Genomic DNA, 24,539 nt, shown 5'->3' with positions numbered 1-24,539 from the left:
GTACGGCCCATGGAACCATGGGGCATTCCACCGGCCCACAAAGCTCCGGACATAAATGAACTGGCATTAATTGTACCTGTGTTTCAGGTTCCGCAGGGACACTGTTGTGTTCCCTTCTTCCCTTGTGAATGGTGGTGAGAGCTGCCTTGAGATTGCACGTGCTGCCCTAGTTAGCTTCTTCAGGTATTCTGTGAATTCATCTCCCAATATGGTGGCGCTTCTGTGTGCATCTGAGTGTTGGCCTAGTGGGGAATGTGCTGTGTGCATCCGTCTCCCTGTCACAATTTCGTGCGGGGACAGATGGTGATCCTTGCTCGGCTGATTCCTCAGCTCAAACAGTGCAAGGGGTAAGCATTAGATCCAGTTTTTCTTCAATGAAAAACACAATTTAGACAATCTCCCTTTTAACAGACCGTTCATCTTTTCGACAAAGCCGTTACTTTGAGGATGATAAATCGAGCACAGTTTATGCTTTATTCCCAATAACGCGGTCACTTCTTTCAAGAGCTCGTTCACAAACTGAGTGCCGTTGTCTGAGCGAATTAAATCGCAAATTCCCCAGTGCGGGAACACTTCCCTTACTAGGAACTTTGCAGCGCTCTTAGCATCAGGTCGCGCACATGAACCTGCTTCCACCCACCTGGAAAATTGACATACAACCACTATCATGTAGCGTGCCCCATTACACCTCGTGTAATGTCTGCATAATCAATGTGCAGTTCTCTGAAGGGCCCTGTAGGTTTTGGGATTGTCCCCCTGAGTGTCTGTAGGGTCATCCCAGAGTTATATATTTGGCACGTTGTGCACTCCATTGTCAATCTAAATATGTGTTCCTGGAGACATGGCACAAACCAATCTTCCTGTATCTCTGCTGCAATGTGTTGTTTAGTATTATGCGCTGGAAAGTGTAACTGCTGAAATGCTATCTCTAACAGTTTGATGGGCATAACTACTTTTCCTGAGTTATTTTGGCGCCACAATAAGTCTGTTGCCGATTGGCTGCACCCCCTTTTTTCCCCACACCATCTTTTCATCACAACTGGCCCCTTAGCTTAGCTCTAGTATTTGTGATATGGGCATGGCATTGTATCCTTCTGGAAGCTCTTCGGTCGTCTTGTGTTGCAATAGGTACTCGCCTGTTTCATGTCTTTCAAAATACGAAGCCTCCTTGGCAGCAGCATCTGCTGCCGCGTTCCCCAAAGACACAACGTCGGTGTTGGACATATGTGCTTGGCACTTCACTATTGCTACCACTGTTGGATCTTTTAAGGCCTCAATCAATTCCTTCAACAGTTCAGCATGTTGCACTGGGGTCCCATCTGCCCTTCGAAACCCTCTCTGCCCCCACCGGGCTAGACTTCTGTGTACTGTTGTCATCATGTAGGCTGAATCTGTGTATATTGTTACTGCACATCCTTTAGCGGCATGTAATGCTTCTATTAGGGCGATAAGTTATGCTGCTTGGGCTGAGAAATGGGACGGAAGGTGATACTGTACTAGTACTTCGTACTCACCTTCTTCTAGCCTCACTACTGCTAATCCCACATGTTTCTCTCCTGTGTCCATGTCAATCGACGCTGACCCATCCACAAAGTATACCTCTCCTTCGCTCAAGGCATTTTCACACACCACCGTGCCCTCCCCCGTTTCCCCTGTGTATGTTGCACAATTGTGTTCTTGCATGTCCTCTAGTGTGCATGGTTCTGTGATGAATGTTGCCGGGTTTACTGTCCTGCACCTTACCATGTGAATATTGGCGCTGGACAATATTATCTAATAGGCAGTTGCTCACTGTGTGGTCAGTGTGCCTTTTGATCTTTCAAGTATTGCAAATAGTGAGTGTTCCACAAACAACGTGACAAGGCACCCCATTACTATTTTGGCACTTTTCTCAATGGCGAACGCGGCGGCGGCGAGAGACTGCTTGCACGCGAAGTGGCCTTGCATCACCGCATTTAATGTACTTGTCTTGTCTGAATCAAAATGTGACGGGGCATTGCTATTTCCATTATTATCTCGCCATCACTCTCCGCATCAGAAAAGACATCCTCATCAGATAAGTCTCGTAGGGCAATATCAGCATTGATGCACAGTACAGTGCGCCATTCACACCCGTCTATGTCCATCCCAATTACTGCAATCCTTTTTGCTAATACATGTACAGCATGCAGGTCTAAGGATACCACTGAACCTGGTGCTATGTCTGGGCGTACTATTGGGCGGAAGATAAATTCTGCAGGTATTCTCCACTCTAACTTTTTTAGCTCGGGAAATACTTGGGCCAGTGTTTTTTAAACCTTCGATGAACATTCTTTCGTCCACTGGCATGCCGTGTATTTCCGGTGCTGTTGCCCTGCACCACCAGCATTACGCGTAATGGGCATATTCCTGGGGTTGAGCACACTATCCCTCTTTCTGTAAATGATATTGTCATGTTAAGCTTGCTAAGAAGGTCCCTTCCGAGCAGGTTTATTGGCGATTGTTCATAATACAGTTAAGGTGTCTTTACCGTTTTACCCCCCACTGTCACATCCAAATCTTCTGTGTAAGGAACTTCAATTACAGCCCCAGAGAACCCCTGCATCTCTAACTTCCGGTTAGATAACGGAAACCGGCCCTCACGGATACATGATTTCTCGGCTCCCGAATCCACCATGAATATGAACTGCTTGTCTCCTATCTGCTCCCCTACCAATGGTTCCTCCGCTGCATTGTAGGTGGTAGATAGAACAGGACACGCAAGTGTTCTCTGTGGGCTGTCCTATGCTGGTTGTCTTATTGCCCCCCCCCCCTGGCTGAAGACGCTTCCTGATACTACTGACACACCACTATAGGGGGCTGGGGCTGGTGCTCCATTGGCATTCGCTGCGAAGGGGTTGCCTGGGGTGTAGTGCATAGTATCGTTGTTTTGTGGGTGATTCTGTGTTGTGTAATGATGCGCTTGCCTTTGCTCTGGGTACCCCTGTTCTTGTTCCCTCTGTTGTCGTCCCATTGGAAGACCATATGGGCTTCCCGGGTGAGGGTTGCCATAGTGTCCCATCTCTGGAAATCCGTTGTTTGATCTATTTCTGCACTCTCTGGAAAAGTGCCCCCACCTCCCGCAGTTCCAACAGCTTCCCTGCGCACCTCTGGGACCTTGCCATACATTTCCTCCGTTTCCCCCATACCCTTGTCCACCCCCTTGCAACCCCTGTACCCACCTCGTCCCCCTCGAGGGGATCAATCTTGCCACTGCGGACCTCCACTCTGCTCCTTCCACTGTCGTTGCCCTGTTCCTACCCAATTTGTTGCCATCCTCCCCTGTATTGCTACCAGCCCCTCCTCCTCCTCTTCTCCCTCCCTGCTGTTTGGGAGCCCGGCTACTGCTGCAGCGACCTTCACCAGTTTTGTTTGTACTAACTTTGCCTCGTCTGCCAATCTTTTTTGCGCTATCTCCTTTTCCCTCTCTTTTATTTGTTTACAGTGGTGAACTATTATGCTCTGTATTTCGGGCCACCCTTTTGCTTCAATACCTGCAATTTTGTCAAGTGCCTTTTGTACCTCTTTAGGGAGCCCTCTCTTTATTATAAAGTAAAATAATGGGGTTGATTGATACCAGGGCGTGCCCGTTTCCCCTCTCCACATCTCCTGGACCCGAAAAATGTAATCCATAGCATCTTCTCCATCATTCATCGTACATTGCATGACTGACTGCAAATCTGGGGTGTCTGGGAATGTCTCTCTTAATGCATCCCATACCCTTGCACGTACTGTGTTAAAACAGGCACCATCATGGCGATCGCAGTCTAACGTTACCCATACTCTGTCAGCTTGATCCCCGACTGCTGATACTAGCAGACTTTTCACATCACCTATTGCTAGAGGTACCCCGGCTGTGTGTTTCTCAAATGCATATATCCACTTGCTTGCCCCTCCTGACAGCGGTGGTAATAGCTTTAACAGATTGGCCTTGTCCATCTGAGCCCAGGGTATGTAATTCGGCCTCCCTCCTCCTCTGTGTATTAGTGGGAGTTGTAACTTCCCCTTTGCTGCCTTATCGGTACTCACCTTCATTCCATTCTTTCCTTGTGGCGCCATTTTCCCCAACCCATTCCTTAGTCGTCCTGTCCACTCTTCTTCCATGTTTCTCCCTGGACACACGCCATCCACCCCCTCACTTCCTCCTCCCATTGCCATGCTTAATCTTTCACTCTCCTCTAAGTCCTCTTCTATATCACACAATAGCTCCTCTCTTCCTCCTGTGGTCCTTATCTCATCGTCAGTATGCTCCTCCCTCTCCTCCAGTTCAATTATTCGGGCTGGTTCTTCTTGTATCCTAAACAATATCTCCCCCTTCTTCCACCCTTCCTCAATGGTTTTATCATGACTCTGTGCTCTTGATGTCAGCTCTGACCTAGCAGCATTAGTCGCAGTCTGTTCACATATGCTTTTTATCCTCGAGAGCTTGTCTTTTGCTACAGAGAGCCTGGACTCTAGGTCTTCTGTTAGTTTCTCTATGTTCACTATTGGTGTACTTACCTGGTCGCGCTCTCTATGACTCTCATACGGTGGGGGTGCTGTTGGCCCTCGAGTCGTAGTGACTGTTGTTGGGGGTACATATGTTGGGTCACTGTATCCTTCTGCGGGCACTGGCTTATTTAGTATTGGGTACAACTTAGTTACCTCGACTGGTGACTCCCCTTCTGGCAACACCTTGTCGTCTTTTGGTATCAGCAATGGATTGTCAGTGGTATATGGCAGATCAGTAGCTAACTCCCTTTTCTTGGGAGGGGGTACTTCAAACAATCTCCATAGGTCTAATATTTCTCTCCTATTATGTAACTGCTTCCCCTTGTATTTTAAACAAATGCATGTAGCTACCATATCTAGGACACTCTTGTCAAACGATCCCCCTTCTGGCCATATTTGGGGTAACCCTTCCCCCTTTAGCTCTGTAATCCACTGATCGTGATATTTCTTAATACGTTCAGCATACCCAGGTAGATTCTTACAAATATGGGCTAATGGTGTTTCCGCCCTCATAGTTCGTGGTTGCTCGATACGGATGTATATCTATATATATATCTTTATATAGATGTATCACCAGATATATCTAAGTATTTGTGTATCACTGCGTGGTGGGACCTGCGTGTGTTTCCGCCACCCGAACAATATAAGAATGGGCGCGCACAGCGTCTTTTCTGTATACTTTAGGGGGCACATACAAAAGCAAACCACCCTTCGTACACCACCAATATCTTCAGCAAATTTATCCAAAAAAAAAACAGTCACTTTACTGCATTGCGCTCTTCCTTGTAAAATTTCTTCTGGTCACACTTACCATGACCACACCATAATTATGCACTTATGACCACTTTTACACATTCATTGTGACAAATATGTTGTGGCACATGTGATGCGTACACACCCACAGGCAACACTCTATTCACAGCTCAATTTGTAATCCCTTTCCTCCCTTGCTAGCTGTCCCTTTCTTTCTTAATCTGATATGAATTTGTATTGTATTTTTGATATAAACTCGTCTTTCTACTTAGATTCTTTTTTTTTTCTCATACTAACCCTGTTTTTTCCCCATAAACCCAGAGAGAAGAATAGAAAGAATAGCAGTCACTAATGTATTCACTGTGTCATCCTTTTTACCAGACACCTTTATCTTATTTTCACTTCTTCATATATTCCCAGTACTAGTCAAGATAGCACTATGCGGCGCCGCCTTCTACCCCCCTCGCGGAGCTAGGTTCCCGTCGCTTTATCTCTTTTCACCTCTTGATCCTAATGGCCATATGCAAAGAAAAAGTAAAGAAAGCCTAGAGTGGTTCTTAGTAGTCCCAAAGTGTCCCCTTTCAAACAACCTCGTTCCCTTTCCTGTTTTCCTTCTCTGCTCCCTTTATGGTCGCTCGCACTTAATACTCACGTGCCCGTCTTGAACCGAGAGTCTCCGAACTGGGTCCGTCCAGGCAGTGTTGCCGTACGCTCAACAGTCGGCCCCGGCGACCGGTACTCAAAGGGGATTTTTCAACCGAGATCCCGTACCCTCTCTCTGTTAAGTGCGCACTTCTGAGCGTACTGGTCGCCGATGGCGGGCGGCCTTCCGAGCCGGCGCACCGTGCATATCCCTTTTCGACCGGAGATTTTCGTGCCAAAGGGGACGGTAGGGATATATATATTAAGGAAAAATAATCATCACGCTGTCGGGGTCACCACTGAAGGCGAGCGTCCCCAGATAGCACGATCCACCCCACAATGAGAGACAATAATGGACTCTCCCAAGATGGGAATGAGGCAAAGACAAAATGCGGGTGAGCTTAATGGGAGTTTATATAAGTCAAAATAGGGCATGCAAAGGACTCTGCAAACTCCGAGAGCGCTCTGTCTGACAATAGCAAAGACAGGCGTATATATTTACAAAATGCGTCATAAGAACCTACACACTATAGGGGGCACAAGTTTGTGGGGATTGGGTGGCGACGACTAACTATAGGTGCAGCTGTGATGTGGTTTGCCGTGGTTGGTGGACGTCACTGGTTACCCACGTGGGCCGGGCCGGGCAGGTCAGCTGGGCTCATCCGGGCGGTGGTGTTGTGCCAGCCGTGACCAGTGTCAGTGATGAACGTCTTTCTTGGCTTTCTGCCCTAAGGCCACGCACACCGCATTCATTCAATATTGTAATATTATCTTCCCCGGTAAATCTTCCAATAGGTTATTCTACAGGTTAATGCAACACAGGAGGAATGCACCTAGAGTGAGGTCTTTTGGTGATACATCAATACATGGTTACCATCGTCCTGTTGACCGGGTATCATAGGTCGCGAGGTTGGGTCTCAGGGCAAGGGACGAGCTGTCCATGTTATCATGTCTCGTTAGAAGTCATTATGAATGTGTTCCTACAGTGTTGCTATAATATTGGGTGTCCTAATTTTACAGGGGCCATTAACCTGGGGTGAGCTGTGTCATGATCTCTGCTTCCAAAAGGTCAGGGTTTTCCCAACTCCCTTGGAAGCAGATCCATAACCCAGGTTCTGAGTGCCAACCAGTCCCAATTGGGTCCCTTTTGGACCCAGTCCTGGCGCCAGTGGCACCAGGCTCATAAATATGCCCAGTCCCAGCGCTGGAAGCGCCGGGCTCATAATGCTTGGGTGGACTTACCTGCAGCAGACCATGCTGCTTACTTGCCTGCCAGTTGAGCCTCTGATCCTCTTCTGTTTGGAACTACTTTTCCTGTTGGGTGGGGCTGGAGCCACTCCCTAGATTCAGAACACTGGAACTCTTCTGGAAGGCAGGAACTCTTTTCTTACCAGGAACTCTTTTCTTACTTAGGCGTGGCTGTGGAAGGAGACATCTAAGCACTACAGGAGGCTATTTAAACCACACCCAGTGGATGAATCTTGCTTTACGTTATTCTGCACCCTCTGCAGCAGAACGCTCATTGTGTCTTCTGCATCCGGTCCTGGGCCTAAGGAAAAAGGCTTACCATCCTGAATCCAGTCTTCAGCAACACCTATAAAGACAAGAAAGAACAGGTTAGCATTCCGGCATCTGAAAGGCAAAGGCTTACCTACTCTTCGTGCGCTCCGGAGGTCTTCACACTGCATTCCGGCATCTGAAAGACAAAAGCTTACCAACTCTTCGCACGCTCCGGAGGCCGTCAGCGCTGCATCCCGCATCTGAAAGACAAAACAAGGTGCGTTTAAAGACATTGGGGAACTTTAATACTCACGTGCCATTACTCCTTTCCACATCTAACCCAGTGGGTATCCCGGCACCCTGCAGCCGCTCCGAACTTGTACCTGCAAAATAAAAAGACAGTTAGAGCGCATCGTGAAGCTGGCAACAAGCGCTTACTTACGTGCTTCCAGGCGCTTCTATTCATCACACGGGCTCCATCTTCAACTCACTTCAGCCCGTCATCCGCCATCGCCGGAACCCTGCAAAACAAGAGACATCATTATTAAAGACTTTAAAGACATTTGAGTTACTCGAAACTTACCGTTCGTGCAGTAAACGACGGACAGCAGTCCTCTGGAGTCAAGAGGCCTGCGCTACCTATCCAGTGAAGAAACTGGTTACAGCACCCTGCCCCGAGGCAGATGGAGAGCTCGGCATTCACTTACCTAAGGTGAGAGCATTAACCTGTGGGGGTCTACAGGAGAGGAGAAGTGGAAAGAGATAGGGACACCCCAATAACCCCAGTTCATTAACCCCGTATTTTCTATCTGCAGACATCTTACTCTGCACGTCAGGCATACAGGGCACAGAGGTCCAGCCCAAAGAGCCAACCGGGTGCTGCGCATCACCTTTGAAGATACGGTAGTCGCCCAGTCAAGACCGGCGCCTCTGCGAGAATCAGGTGAGCGTTACAAGCTGGTGGGTCGTGGAGCCTAAGAAAAGGCGCCTTCGGGCCTGTGTTTATGGCCGGGGTTTATTGCTGGGTTGTAAATAATTCAGGTGGCTGGCCTCGGCCCTGGGAGCTGCGGGGAACGTGAATGTTTGAAGCGGCTCCAGCCGAATTGCTTCTGCTTTCCGTCTGGCAGGCTTCAATGGGGAGGAAGGGGGAATGGCCTTGGATATGCCCACAATGGTATTTTCCTCGTGCGTTGCAGATTATGTGGAAGAGGCATAAACATTCATATAATGTACAATACTCATTGAGTCTTTTCAAAGTTTGTTTTCTACATTGTTAGTGCCTTTACATGGCCATTTCAAATGCGTTACCTATACCCATTTTGCAATTGATAACTATATGTTAAGTATTTAACAGCCACAACATTTTGTTACATTTCTATACATGCACGGTAAGCGAGGTAGTAGTAAGGTTGGTGGAGCACGCAGGAACAAATGGCCAATGAGACTGATGGCAGTGACACATGGTGAACTTGGACATTCAAATACATATTGTACATTTTCGTGCACCATTTACATGAGCTCCCAATGGGGTTGAATTTGTCTTCCTTTGCACTCTAGCAGCATTAGTTCAGTTATGGCATGGGACCTTGGGGTGCATTCTTCTCGGCGAACCATATAACATGAAAACCCCGGGACACTTTTACCATTTGCGCATAGCTACGGGGATGTGAGTACTTCAACCAGAATGCCATATAAACACACATTCTGCCATCTTCATGGAGGTTACATGTTTTAGTCAAAAAAGGTCATGGAGAGAAGAGTTTCATCACAGGTAGTTTGCTCATTAGTTATTTGGGGGCTCTGCTTTTGTCGGGGGACCATTTTATAGTTCTTTTCCACCCCGGCCCTGCTGGCGGGTCATACTGAGAACAGTGATACACTGTGGAAGGTGAATGTTAGTGTTTGCGTCTAGCATTAGCTCATGTCCGTCTGTTCGTGGGAACGAGCTCTCAGCGGATCTGCCAGGGAGCTGCGGCCGCAGGGATAAGTGAGACTCTCCAAGGGTGGGGGCAGCACTGTGGTGCACAGGGCTCATGCCATTTTGATTTCACAAAATGGTTTCCAGGGCCTAGCTTAATACAGCATGTTTGGTCAATGGCTTCAGCCAGTGGTCCACCCGCCATCTGGGCCCTGGTGGCAGGGGGAACCCCCGACGAGCCATGGACTTCACAAGGGGGAGAGGCTGCAGGGGAGGGGGGTCTCTTGGACCAATCCTCTCATACACCTCCTCTGACCCCACCTATAAAGCCATGCATGAAGAAATCTCAAGATTTTTGGACACTTGCAACCAAGAATCTTATATTCTTTAACAAGGCTCACTATAAATGGCTCAATATAGAGCTGGCAGAGTTGAAAAGAGTGGGAAGAAAACACTATCGGAAAAATACAGAGCTACTTGCAGACTACAAGCACATGTCTACCAAGAGGCAATGTGTAATGCAAAACGGAATTTCCCAAATAAAACAACAGAACTGTTCAGCATCTTAAATTAACTATGTATACTTAGCATTTGTGTTGATGGAGTGGATTGGACATTGCAAGGAGAGGATACATGAAAAGGGGTAAACAAGCAATTGTATATCGGAATGGAAGGGTTTGTGTAATGATCCAGGCTTTTACAACCTGCTATGTTCTGCTTTTGAAGGCAGAGGTTAGCCTTGTGTAAGATGGAAAGGTTGGAAGATTTTGGTTGTTGGGACTGGGCCATGGAGCTTGGATGATGCAGAGACCCTGTAGGCTGGCTGATTCATGGGCAAGTGCTAAAATGTAGAGATTGCAGATGGTCCTGCTAACCAGCCACTTGTGTTCTTAGGGACACTCCATCTTGAAACTGAGATTTTGCAGGAAAAGAAAATTGGAGGTTGACGAAATACTCTTTACACTCCTAGCATTTCTGGCGAGTCTCATTATTTATGTCCCCAATGGTCAGGTCCGTGACACATGGTGGCAGCTGTGGGATTTGGAGTATGCTGGATAAAGCATCGCCCATCCGCTTTGGAAACATAAGAATAGCCACAGATCTTTATAATGGACAATAAATATGTCTGTGATAAAAAGGTTGTATGCTTGGATAACTAAGGGCATAAGTAACACTGGGCTTGGTGGTCCTTTCATTTTTCAGCTATAATTAAAATGTTTGTGACATAAAACCATATTTTGGGGTGTGACAAAGTCCCCACCCTGACTTTTAGGGACCATGAGTAACATGGCTCGGGGTCAGCCCCCCACCCCAAAGCTTTTGCATGATTGGCCCAGAGACGTAATTAGGAGGATCCCATTCACTGGGTCCTGCTGTGCCAGCTGCTTGACAGTCATCAGTCACCTTGCCTCAACTCAGACTATCCAGGGGCTGGGAGCCCTTCCCAATATTCTAGTAGTGCCTCTTCATCAGGGTTATTCCAAAATCTTAACCCAACCACCGCCAGGGTCGATACCTTTCCCTTTGCACATTTTTTTTTTTAAAGAATGTTTCGGTATTTATTTATTTTTAATTATTTATAGTATTAAAGGGTAAATAACAAACGATGTTTTGGTATTTAAATGCAACAATACCGCGACAGGAATGACATCATTCCAACGCCACAATTTTCACAAAACATATAAACAGAATACAAAATGCAAAAAAGCTGCTTGCCGTCAACCATTTTCTTAAACAGAAGCATACCCCAAACAACAGGAAGAGATCCCGTATTAGGCGTCAATCCAATAAACACCCATTGTCCGCATATAACTAGTAGCTCCACATGTTTCGAATGGTCCCGGATCTTGTTAGCAGAAGCAATGAAACATAACTATAAATGATTTGTCCAGGCATTCAAGAGGCATGCCATCAGAGGGATTGAACTGTGACTGTATGAGGGTGTTCCAGGCCAAGATATCAACATTTACTTGTGTTCCCCTATGCAAATTCCTATACCATACTTTAGTTTCAGTCATAGACCCGAGTTTAAGATCCGTCCACCAGGCACCAACTTGCGGCCCAGCAGTCATCTCCCACGTCTTGGCAATCCTATGTTTTGCCAAAATACGTTTAGTGGACCAAAACTGATGCACCACTGGGCAAGACCAAAACATGTATCAAGTCAGCCTTATCATCAACACAGCGGGGGAAGCAACGAGATATCGACTGTGAGAACCTAGCAATGCCATGTGGAGTCATGTAAGTCCTGTGAAGAACATACAATTTAATAGTTCTGCGACAAGCATTTCTACGCCCTTTCCGTGCATATAGTAACACGTTTTCCCATTCTGCATCCTATATTTGTATACCCAAATCGTCCTCCCACAAAGCTTTCTCCTTGAGGTCCCCTTTGTGTAGGCACAAGAGCAACCTCCCATACAACCTACATATGCAATGCTGCCCCTCAACCAATTAGTTTAGCAGTGCAAGCATACCGCAGGTTCATCCAGTAAACTCTGCCAACAGGACTTTGCAGCCTGCACAAGTCTGATGTATGCCAGGAATTGTCCTGTGTGGACCCCATGTACCTCCACCACTTCTAAGAATTCCAGTAATGTCCCTTCACGGAACATATCACCCCACGTGGTGGCCTCATTGTTTTCCCAGCACATTCTTATAATCGAAAGATCTCCCACGTCCCGATAATAGGAGGAAACCAATGGAAAATAAGGGGAGTAAGGTGCACCTATACCTAAGATCTTTGCCATAATCATCTTCCTAGTTTCAGGAATTGAGGACAACAAGGAACCTTCCCAGAATCTATCCACAGGGCTTCCTTCAGCATGAACAGATGTATGGCCGACTGCATTCATTCTGTGTCCAAAGTGGTCTCTTTCCAACAGCCACCAAGAGATGAACTTGACCTGTCCAGCAAGATAGTACAGTTTAGAATGTGGCACTTTTATACCCCCTCCTCATAACTCGGGCAAAGAGTGTCGAGAGTGTCGAGTGAAATTGTATGTCTGCCAGTCCCCCACACAAATTCTCTCACCTTAGCGTACAGAGGTCAGAAAAAGGATCTAGGTTTATGAAAGGAGACATTAGTGAAATGATAAAACAAACGAGGAAGACCAACCATCTTAACCAAAGCAGCTTGGCCTATCAGAGACAGGAGCAGTGTCTTCTAGCTCCCCATGTATCTCACTATTACGTCCAAAGCAGGCTCTGTGTTGCTTTCATGCAAGTATTTCACAACATGACAGATAACCCCTAAATATTGGAAGGAGTTGACAGCCCATCTCAGTTCAAGGTCAGGCAATTGTGCCCTCTCACAGGAGGATAGAAATGCCAACGGGAAAAGGCAGTATTTGCTTCGGTTTATAGTAATAACAGAGAGTGCAGCAAAATTATCAAAGACCTTCAGGATATACGATAAATTACTCTCCTAGTTCTGGACATACAAAAGCATGTCTTCAGCATTGATGGAGATTAAATGTCTGGAACCATTCACCACTATACCTGCAGCAGCAAACTCTGTTCTGCGATATTTCTCCAATGGTTCCAAATCTAGGATAAACAATATAGGGGCAGCGGGCAGCCCTGTATAATGCCCTTTTTTTAAAAATCCCAAGTGTCTGAAATTATCCTCCCCATTCTCACTCTAGTTTTAGGGAAAGTATAGATTAATCTAACCCACCGCAGGAAACCTTCCCCAATACCCAAGTGTTGAACTACAGCATACATCCACTCCCAGTCCCCTGAATCGAACACTTTAGCAGCATTTAATGAAACCACTGCATAGTGTCCATCCATCATCCTAGTACTACCCATGACCTAGAGTAGCCTTCTCAAATTCACCGAAGTGTTTCTACCAGGCCCAAAACCCATTGGATCAGCATGTATAAGCTTGGTGATCACCTGTCGCAAACTTCCGGCTAGCAAAGCAGTCATGATTTTGCCATCTTCATTTAACATAGAGAGGGGTCTGTAGGATTCACAGCTGTGTTGCGGCTTCCCTTTTATTATTATTATGTTACGTATTGAGCGCAGACGTAGCTTTGAGAAGCAATGTAGCACTTTATAGAGGTATACAACAGTACAGGTGCATAACAGAGTGCTTTTCCGAGGTAACAACAGAACAGATATACAGTGGGGGTGGGATACAGAGGGGCACAGGGGAGGGGTACAGCTGTACCGGGTGGCGGGGCGGAGAGGGGCTGGCAGCATCTAGCGAAACAGGTGGCGCTAGGGGCGATTTGATGGCCTAGGTGTTGAAGCGTAGAGATGCCTTGAAGAGGTGGGTCTGGAGTTCTTTTTTTATTATAGGAGCGTGGGGTGAGTATGATGCTGACTCGGAGGAGGTTCCATAGTTTTGGGGCGTAGGCAGAGAAGGCTTGTTTTTGGGGTCCTTTCATTTTTGCAACAGCAGATTTCAAGTCTGCACGTGTCCTGGACTACACTGGACACCCAAGACTGGATCAGCGAGAGGCAGGTGTTAAGCCTATGGATGTCCTTGATGGAGTCGATCTTGCGGTATAGCTGTGTGTTGTTGGCGTATTGGTTGATGTTCTGTGTGGCAAGGAGGGCTCCCTGGTTTTAGAATGGGTACTATCATGTATTCACACATGCTAAGGGGAAGCATCCCACTATCGAAGGTTGATTGATACATCTCTAGAAATTTCAGGGTTATTTTTCTACTATACACCTTATAAAACTCAGCCGAAGGCCATCCGCTCCCAGTGTTTTCTCTGACTAAAGGGAAGACATTACCACCTGTAGTTGCACTTCCATCAGCAGAGCATCAAGCAGCTCTGCTTGTTCCTGCGTTAATCGGGGCACTGCAATCTGGGACAATGTATACTCAATCTCGTCCCCCTCCGTAGATCCTGCCTCCCTGTACAGGGCCTCGTAATACATATGGAAAATGCTATTAATCTTGGGCTGAGACTGACAAATCTCCCCCACATTCATCGGGTATCAAATCTATTGTAGAGCGCAGCGTTTCCCTCTGACACAACCAGGCGAGCAACCTATCTGTCTGGCCTCCCTGCTCATGGAGCTTTTCTATGTACATTTTAAAATCATATTTACCCAGTCATTCCAAGGCTCCAAAACTTTGTTGCCCAAGGGCAACTAGGTTCCGCTCTGCATAGCTATCCAGTACAGGTGAGTTTTCAATGTCACTTATGTCCACTTCAATCCTGGATAATTCCCCCAACAGGTACTTCCTAACACCCCAGCCTTAGCAACCCTCTCCACCTCTAACCACCTCCTTGAATGATTTCCACAGTGTGTCCACACTATCCACATTTATCTCAAAGAATGTATCAATTCTATCTGCCAAGTGGTCCCAGAACATTGCATCCGTCTGTGCCTCCGCTCTCTGTTTCCATGCTGGAATGGGGGCGAGTCTTTGCTTACCAACCAGGTGGTAAGCAGCGGAGCATGATCCGATAATGGTCTTCCCATATATCTGGTATTAAATCATTCTTGTGCATGTTCCTTCCCAGCAAACAACCTATACGAGTGAAAACCTCATGTGGAATCGTGTAGTTAGAGTACGCTCTATGTGTAGTGTTTTAATTCCTCTAAACATCCACAAGGTCCAGATCAGTCCGCACTCTACAAAGAGTCGCCACTGGCAGAGAAGGGTGTGAGTGTTTTGTCATTTGACCAATCTAGCCGTGGATTCAATGTGCAATTAAAATCCCCACCCCAAATTCACACAGCATCTCTAAATGCGTATAAGTGGAATAAACTGGAGGCGTCATGGTTGGAAGCATAGGTGTTGATTATGCACACTTCCCTGTGTTCCACATATCCACGAACCAGCAGCATCCTGCCCTGTTGGTCGGTATGGGCCTCCAGCAACCTGAAGAGTACTGAAGCAGCCACCCAAATCACAACCCCATTGGCATATGTAGAATAGTTATCACCATAATCAGCACCATCCTGTTTGCCAATGAGATCAGCTTGTCTAGTATCCGAAAGGTGAGTCTCTTGAAAAATGGCAATCACCACCCGCTTCCTGCTTACGTATGTCCCAACTCGGTTTTGTTTGGCATATGTGTTCAGTCCCCTCACATTCCATCACACAACATTCAGTTCATTAGCCATGTGGCGCACTTAGCAACTCCACCAGCCTTCTTGGGCTTCCCACCCGCCTATCAATCAAAGTATGCAGAACAACAATTCCGTGAAACGACCATAAGCAGTCTGCTACCGCAGTCCCCGGGTACCCCCGTGGGTTCAGCAACCTTCCCATTCCAGTCCCATTCGCTAACATACCGAGATCATGGGTAAAAACAGTCATCACCACCGAAGGGTTAAAGCAGTAGAATATAGACAAGCAAAGGAAACCTAACCATTAAACTGTGAAACCCAAAGAAAAGCTCAAAAGTATAATGCTATTCGAGCACATGCCTAACCATTCATGCCCAAAGCATGAGCAGCAGTAGGCATCGGTTTACCCACCCCCAGGATACACCCGAGAAATAGAAAACATCTGGGGGGAACACACTTAGAGACAGTGGGAAAAAAAAGGAACACTGGCAAAAGAATGTGTACATCGCATTCCAGCGTCCAACAGAATTAACAGGATGTATTTCGGCCATAAAAGTCAGATATTCAGAGCCAGAGATTTTAACTAAATGGGACTCCAAAGGTAAAGAGGGTGGGTCTGACAATCAATGTTTACCCATGCGTTTTTCTTGTAGCAATTCCATTTTGTTAACATCCACCCAGTGGTGCACTTCTTCCGGACTATCAAAGAAGTTGGACTTCCCGCTATGCAGCACCTTTAACTTGACAGGGTAAATCAACATATACTTCAGGCCTTGCTGGCAGAGCCACACCTTAGCCAGGACAAATATGTTCTGTCTCCTCTGGACTTGGATAGTATAATTAGGGTATATAGCCAAATTGGAAGATGCCCTCCGGATATCCTCACCCTTCCCAAGAGAATCTCAAGACCTTGGGCCTCATCACGAGTTGGGCAGTATCCCTGCTGTAATACGGCTCAAATGTAATATCGTTAGCGCCCACCGGTCTGGCTGTATTGCAGCCGGGTCACGGGTTGGGCATTAACGGTAAATCCCCATTCCCCATTAGGTCCATTGGAACCAATGGTGAATTTTCGGTGCTAATACAGGCGGCTGTAATATAGGGCACTAAATGGGATTTTCACCTCCAGAATAAAGCTGAAGGTAAAACAGCCCAGTTAGCGCCCAACTCGTGATAGGGCCAGCCCTTACATGCAGCAGTAATACCATTACTGGTGCATTTAAAGGCTACCGCCCAACATGTGATGAGGCATCCTGTCTTTTAAAAATCGGGATTTTCACAAACAGTGGCCTCTGAGGGGCCCCAGTTGGTGGTTTCTTCGACAATTATCTGTGCGCTCTCTCATCTGTGAAACATCCTGTAGTAATACATTTTCCACATAGTCGGGTCTTGGCCTTCCTCGCACCCCTCGGGAAGTCCAAAAATCCTAATGTTGTTCCTGCGGGCGCTTCCTTCCATATTCTCCAGCATCCTTGTATTCGCAGTCAGGTCCTGCACCAATGTTCATAGTTCTGTGCGTGCGTGGCCTCAGACACGTTATTCTCAGCTGCAGTGATTCTTTCAGCAAGTGAATGCACATCCCGTCTCAGTAGGTTAACATACATTTTCAACTCATCAATTCTGGACTCCACAGATCTCCTCATGGACGCTGTAGCCTCCAAGATGTGGCTTTACCCTGGGTTTTTGATGGGACACTACATCACCTGCGCGAGGATGGTCAATTTTCAGATGATGCTTATTGGCAAAAGAGTCCATCGTTGTCTATTTAGCCCTTCCCAAAGGCTTCAGGTCCGGCATGGATCAGAAGCACAAATCACCCTCTCCCGACAGTTATAAGCCATGAAGGCCAATTCCAGCCTAATCTATGCATTCACAGCACTATAAACGGCCCAGCAGCGCTGTCCAATGATTTATAACATCCCAGCGTAGCCTCAGGTGGATAGCTCTCTCCCTCGCCACACATCCAGCAAATGACAACCGTTTCTCATCTCCACTTGAGTGCGCGGCCACTGGCACTGAGTCAGTAGACTCCGAACACAAGCGCACACCTCAATGTCCCGAGATCATGGCCCCAACTGCCGTCAAGCTGCAGACCACCAGCAGCTGGCATCCCCAGTGGCTCGTTCAGTCAGCAGCAGATTCGGCTCCCCACAAGCACCAAATTGATCCAAGCTGAAGCTGGGTATGCGAGTCTGTATGCGACTCGCGCCAGCTCTTAGTTCTCCATCACCAAGGTGCCATCTTGTATGGCCTGGAGCTGTGTTTGCGTCCGAGCGGCTCAGCGATCAGTAGGTGAGATCAACCGCAGCCTACCAACATGTTGTGCGCCACTGGAGTTGACGGCAGGAGCACAGATCTTTTCAGGTATGGAGAAAGGATCTCATATGCAGGATCTATCGAGAGCCCTAGCGAAGCACTTCCTTATGCCATGACAGTTGGCCAGGCCCTCCTCACATTGCGCATTACTAGACTTACCAATACATTTTCCAGCTTTAGGTCAACATGATAGGAAACCAGAGTGACATAGATTAATGCAGGCAGTTTCAGAGCTCCTACTTGTAGAGCGGAAGACTACTCAGCTGTCCAGGGGCATTTTGAAATCCAAGTTGGATCCTGGCTTTATGTGACCTTGGGCTAGCCCTCTTGCAATTGACATGACCACCAAATTCCGATTCGCCTAGCACCATAGCCCTCAATAGTATTACTTACCACTCAAGGAAGGAGGCATCTTGCAATGAAAGACATCCAGCTCAGTCTGGTGGGAGGTAGGGGGGAGTTTGAGTAGGCATTGGAAGAAGGCGTTTTGCAGAGAGTGGTGAGACAGGGGATGACTGGAAGGAGAGCTGGACAGAGTTTTGAAGGCTGCAAGGAGAGTTTGAAGGATGCTCGAGGGAGAGACAGTTAGAAGGAGATGTGTTGGACCCGAAGGATCAAGCAAGGGCTGTGTTGGCCAGGAAGGCCATGGTTCAACCAGGTTTCGGGATCCCTGCAATACCTATAATGCAAAGACAATCAGGATAGTCAATTGGTCAATCAAGCAGGACCAGACCAAGATCCACCATTGAGACTTTGTAAGAAACCCTGTATTATATTTTGACTTCCTTGACACAGACACGCTTGGCCAAGAGGGCAGTTACCACTGTTGCATGCTAAAATTGGGTTTCCTTACAGCTACTCCTTTTTGAGTTATCCCAAACACCTACCTTACCAAACTCATGTCATTGATATGATGTGGCATTTATAATGTGCCTGTACTCAAGTGTTTCTAGGTGCGACAAGACAAGGAAACAAAGGGAAGACAAAATGACGATCTTACTAGGCCTTGTGTCAGTCAGATTGTGCAAGTGCAGGGAAGAATGACGGGAAGAAGCGCCAGGAGGGAGGGAAAGGGAGAAGTGCAGTTAACTCACAAGTGCAGCCAGTGGGTGGCTCATAAGTGCAGACAGAAGGGACTAAAGGGTTGCAGATACACAGACCCTTAAGTGCTGGAAAACCCGGAGGCAGTGTAAGGGCAACTGGACATGCAGGAGCATGGGCCAAGTTCAGAGGTTGACCAGGTAACCAGTGCGCAGAGCAGTCGGGTGCATCAGCAGGGGAGAGGAAGAGAGGAAGCGGAAGCGAAAAGGAACATCTTGAGATGCTTCTGGAACCGGAGGTGGTTTTGCTCATGTTTGAGAGAGGCAGGGAGGCTGTTCCAGAGGGAGGCACCAGTGGAGGAGAGAGATCTGCCTCCAACTCTCTGCTTGGAGAAGCGTCTCACCCTCAGAGAGGTGGAGGTGGATAAGTGGAGATCTCGAGGAGGATGTTTTGAAAGACAAAGATGGAGGTAGAGCGGTTCCAGGCCCCAGAAAGCCTTGTGGACAATGCAGAGGGTCTTGCCATTGATCCTTGCAGCCACGGGGAGCCAGTGAAGAGATTTCAGAGCTGGAGAGATACCATCCCTGGGCTTGAGGCCACGGACAAGTCTCGCAGTCCTATTCTGGATAAGTTGTAAAGGTCAAAGAGTAGAGGCAGGACGATTTAGAAAGAGTCTGTTGCAATAGTCCAGCCTAGTGAGGACCAGAGCTCTGGAGACAGTGAGCTTCTTGGGAAAGTGAGTAAACGAAAAATACCTCAGAGGAGGTGCAGCTGATAGTTTGACTTCTTAGAGATTTCAGAAATGTGAGGCAAGAACGAGAGGGTGGAGTTGAAGATAACACCAAGGTTCTTAGCCTCACAGGAAGGGGCAGGAAGAGGGCCAGAGTGGGCGGCCAGATAGAGAGAGGAAAGGAGGGAGCAGGTGTCCCAATGAGGAGGATCTCAGTCTTACTGGCATTAAGGCAGATATCATTGGTGGCACACCATTCCTGAATTGTGGCCAGATAGTCTGGTATGAGAGAAGAAGCAGAGGTGGCAGAGGGGAGCCTGAAAGAGAGCCAAGTGTCTTCCGCATAACATTGAAAATTGGAGCAGAACATAGCAATGCAGTGGGAAAGCAGTGCCAGGTAGTGGTTGAAGGGCCAGGGAGAGAGGTTAGACCCCTGGGGAACACCACAAGTAGAGAGATAGATAGAAGAGAGGAAAAACCCCAGTTGTACCTGAGTGGGTCCGTCGGTAAGAAAGGAGGTCAACCGGGGCTAATTAGTAATACCAAGGTTGTCGCTGAGGCGATAGAGCAGGATGGCATGGTTGACCGTGTCAAAAGCAGAGGATAAATCGAGCAGAATGAGGACAGAAGGGAGATTAGAGTCAAAATTGGAGAGCATGTCTTCATGGGTGTTCAGGAGAGCAGTTTCCATGCTTCTGGTAGCTCTGAAGCCAGATTGGTGATCAGGGAGGCAACCAACAGATTCAGTATGTAGATTAAGCTGGGAGATGGGCACATTTTTCAACAGTTTTCAGAGGAAAGGAGCAATGAAGATCAGCGATAGTTAGCCAGGGAGAAAGGATCGGCCGAGGGCTTCTTTAGAAGTCGGTGCTTAAGGGGAAGGGGAAAGTTCCCTTTAGAAAACTGAATAAAACACTTTAGTTGACACCAAACTAGTCTGGTCTTGTATTGCCCACTCAGCAGCATACACTGTGACTCTGTGACACCTGGACAGAGTCAGTATAAGTCATTGTGAAATCTATATACAAGTAAATTGCTTTTTTGGCTGACTCTTGATCTTAGCCTTCAGCTTACAATTAACAGGTGTGATGAATCCCTGAGATAGCCTCCCCCTATCTGGCCAGGGGACCGCAGCCACTACCTGATCATGACCCCGAGGGTGGCTATATGAGGTTGGACCATCTGGAGAGGTGACCCTCTGGGAAATGGCATGACATCATTGAGGAAAATCACATACCCTCCATTCCCTTCTAGGGATGTTTCCTTTATTCACACATGCCCTAATGGCTTATTATAGCACTCTCCCTCAACCTCTTACTAGATCTACTGTTAATATTCCCAAACATCCCACAAAGAATAGCATACTAACAACTGGGACGAGGAATAGACATGGAGTACTAATGATCACCCCCAATGAGGCCCAGTATCAGCTTCCTCAATGTCATTCAAGAAACAGTCTCGTACCAACTGAGGAAAGAAAGAGCAGTGAGACCGGTAAACCAACGCAACCGTCTAGTCTTACAGACTATGCAGTCATGCTGGGAACTTTAAAACGGATCCCTCTACAGTGGACATAGAGAAGGAGAGGTGAGAACTGCAGATGCTGGGCTGCACCGTGACCTGTGCGGACGCCAAGACACACGCCATAGAAAATGGTGTGGAAGCAGCCCAAACGTGGGAGAGAGAAGCCCAGGTGCAGACCGTTTGTCACCCGAGAACATAAGTCAGTGGGAACCGCGCACCATAGAAAAGAACACGGAGAGAGTGCAGCAGCTGTTTTGACACACGCCGACCCAGCAAGTTGAGAAGACCCAGAATGAAGTAACACAAGAAGCAACCGGTAAGCCCAGGGAAGACAGACGGGTTAGCGGGTTGCCTGACAAAGTGTGTAACTTCATAAGAATAAAGCGAAAGACACAAAGGGAGGCTAATGAAGAAGTTAAAGTATTTGTAAAGCAAACTACAAAGGGGTTGTGGGACCCATATCTCAACAGCAAGAGTGTAGGTAAAGGGAATTCTTGTGGAAAAGGATCAAAGAACCCTTTTAGGAAAGAAGAAGCGAATATTAAAAAGAACAGTATGAAACAAAAGTGAATAAGCCAGAAGTGGGCTATTGTTATCTCATGGATAAAAAGGAAAAGTCACAAAATAAAGTCCTGGCATGAGAGTATATCAGGTGAAGCTGAGTGTTTGTTAAATAAAGTCCTGAGAGGAGAGTACACCCGCTGAAGAAAAGTGTTTGAAAGACTGCATGGAAGTCCTGGCAGGGGAGTATTCCAGCCAAACTATGTGTGTATAAGTATTACATAAAATAATCTCAAGGAACACCCATACCTCAGCGATTCTGGACTATTCTAAATTGTATGAAAGTGAAGGGAGAATCACTAGGAAGATATATACCCTTAGGATCTGAATTATATCAAAGGTAAAGAGAAACCTGGGGAAGGGAGCTATTTCCCACCAAATTGTGAACATGCCAAGAGGAGCGAATGATCCTCTTGGGTTCTAAGGAATACAACTATTCTTTATTTTTTGATTTTACACATTAGTAAAAGGGATCTGGAGAGGGAGCCATTCCCTCGAACTGTAAACATTGTCCACTTGAAACCTTTTAGTTGGACTTGAACTTTTGTGTTGGATTGGAACATTTGTGCACTTTTTGAGAATCATAGACCATACCCTTTACACCTTAGGGTTAGTTTTAGAGTGCGAGGGCCAGAATAGGATTCCAGACATAAGACATATTTTTGCTTTGGACATCTTGACAACAAAGGACAAACCATTTTAGTTGAGGTAGGGAAATACCTCTTAGATCAGGGATTGTGAGGCATTTTCCAACCCCTATTTGTTTCAATAAAGGTTTATAAACAAAAACCATTAGTCCTCTGTGTCTGCATCTCATTCCTTGCTTCTCACACAGGGCAGCCTTGGTCCATCTTCCCACTCCCACATTACTGGCCACAGTCTGCGTACTAGGTCAATCAATTTCCTGATGATATCACTGTGCAATAAGCCATTAGGCATCAGACCATGACCAAATCTGGTGCACGCAGCATGTCGTGTGAAGCACAATAAACACAGTGGCCCTCTTTACGAGTCCGGCGGTAACTGTGCCAGTAAAACCGGCAATTAGCCGCCGGACCCGTAATGATTTACTGCTTCCTGACTTGCTGGAAACATCGAGGCTTTACAGCCCCAGTGGTCCAGTAAGTCAGGCAGTGGTAAGTGTTACTCACCATTCTCACTATTTTCCAACGAGACTGTAGACTGGCAAAAATAAGCTGGCAGAGTGCCAATTCCAGGTTCACCTTTGAGCCAAGGCTGGTGGGCTAGCAGCAGGCCAAGTAAAAACTGTTATTAGACTCCTCACCCACACATTCTACCCCACTATGCTGTGTCAAAGCACTTATTTTGCAGGGGCTTCCAGGGTCTGTGATCCCGGTGGTTCCTGCCTTCCACTGGTCCACATGCATACCGCAGCTGACCCGCTATGTTGACCCGCTACAGCTATTGTACAGGGGTTTCCTTTGTCTGGATTCCATATATTCCTCCAGTCCTCCTTCCTGCTGTCATTTTCCCATTATGCTGCTGCACCATGGCCCCGATTTTAAAGGTGCTTTTTAGTTCCTGCTGGGTCCTGCCTTCCACTGGTCCTCCTTCTTGCCACAACTATTCTGCTACGGTTAGTAGTTACACGTCCGAATTGGATTTGATAAATATTGCAGTTAATTTCAGAAAAATATTCATGCATCCTTGTCCTATACATTTTTTGATTTACAACTTTATTTTAAAGACTAGTGTAATTGCGCATTTGTGAACTGTGTGCAAGCTGAACGAACATCCTGTGCGCCTACAATCGTACCAGTCACTATCAAACCATATGTTATCAGTACCTGAGCACGCCATGCCACTACTTGGCACATGTTTGTTCTTCCTGGCCATATGATGGACAATAGCTGGATAAGGATGTGAGTACCTGGAGATATGTTAGTGTCCATTCAATACTAATAAATCAGCCCAAACAATTGTTTTTCTCAGTGCGTGTTGTACTAGCGATCTTTACATGAATGGCCTTCTAGTCCTGCGTCAAATGGTGGAGTCATCTTGATTGATTATGAATATATTAACCTAATCTCCTTATTTGAGATTAGTACATGCTTTTAAGAGATGAGATTAGAATACTGTTAAAAATTAGAAAGATGCATCACACTCGATGAAAGTGAGTCAACCGTATGTGGACAGTCATATCCCGGGTGCAATTGGCAAAATAAGAAACATGTTAAGCAGATCTTCAAATTGAAAGCATAGAATTCCTAACAATGATCACAGAATGCAAACTACAAAACATCCAGAACAATTCAAGAGGTCTTACTGTATAATGCATAACTACTGTAAAATCAGACAAACAAGATTGTTTTTGGTGGTTCTAATTAGCTGAATTTAAATATTCAATTCATTTGGTGCAACATTTGATAATTAGATACACATGCTATTAAAGGATGGCAATATTAAGAACTCCTATTTTTGTTCCGAGTAGGTGTGGAGCAGATGGCATCAAAGCATGCACAGGAACGATATCAAGACATTGTGCAGCGGCGAAAAATGATGGATCTTGCCAAGGCGCAGGCCCAGGAGATTTCTGTTCTGCGGGCAGAAGTTGAAAGACTTAGGATGAAAACATTCCCCGCCTTGGTCCAAATGGAATACTAAGAGTTCAAATAAATGTTACAGTTCATCTGGAACAGCAACTGATGAATAGGACTGTGTTGTGTTTTTGTTGTTTTTTAGCCGTGCAGCTCACCCTTTTGGAACCATTGTTCTTTTTCTTCAAAAGCAAACTTTAAAATAAATTGTCTATAATAAATCCTTTTCTGATTAAAGGTTGACAAAGTTTTATTTTGATGCAATAACATCTCTTTTCGGTACATGTTTCCCCATGTCAAAGATCTGGAATTACTGCTTGTCAATGATCTCGTCTCTCATGGAAGAGCTTGACTTGGCAAAATCTGCAGCTTTCAAAGAGAAATTCCTGCGATGGCTGAATGCCTTTAAAAACAACACTCTAATTGGATTCGAGCATTTGCA

General features: G+C 46.5%; 1 protein-coding gene across 1 annotated transcript in view; it reads left to right on the top strand.

Annotated features, from left to right (window-relative positions):
* CFAP43 (cilia and flagella associated protein 43) overlaps positions 1 to 24,334 on the top strand; it is a 1,012,780-nt gene extending 988,446 nt beyond the window's left edge. Inside the window, exon 38 of the mRNA XM_069611745.1 lies at positions 23,992 to 24,334. Within this exon, the coding sequence (XP_069467846.1) occupies positions 23,992 to 24,164 (173 nt within the window). The 3' untranslated portion in view covers positions 24,165 to 24,334. The remainder of the gene's footprint in view (positions 1 to 23,991) is intronic.
* Positions 24,335 to 24,539: the final 205 nt, after the last annotated feature.

The sequence above is a fragment of the Ambystoma mexicanum genome, chromosome 8 (genome assembly GCF_040938575.1).
Source record: "Ambystoma mexicanum isolate Mex_15411 chromosome 8, UKY_AmexF1_1, whole genome shotgun sequence".
Classification (NCBI taxonomy): Eukaryota; Metazoa; Chordata; class Amphibia; order Caudata; family Ambystomatidae; genus Ambystoma; species Ambystoma mexicanum.
Note: the sequence above shows the minus strand (reverse complement) of the source record. Positions and strands in the feature narration are given on the sequence as shown.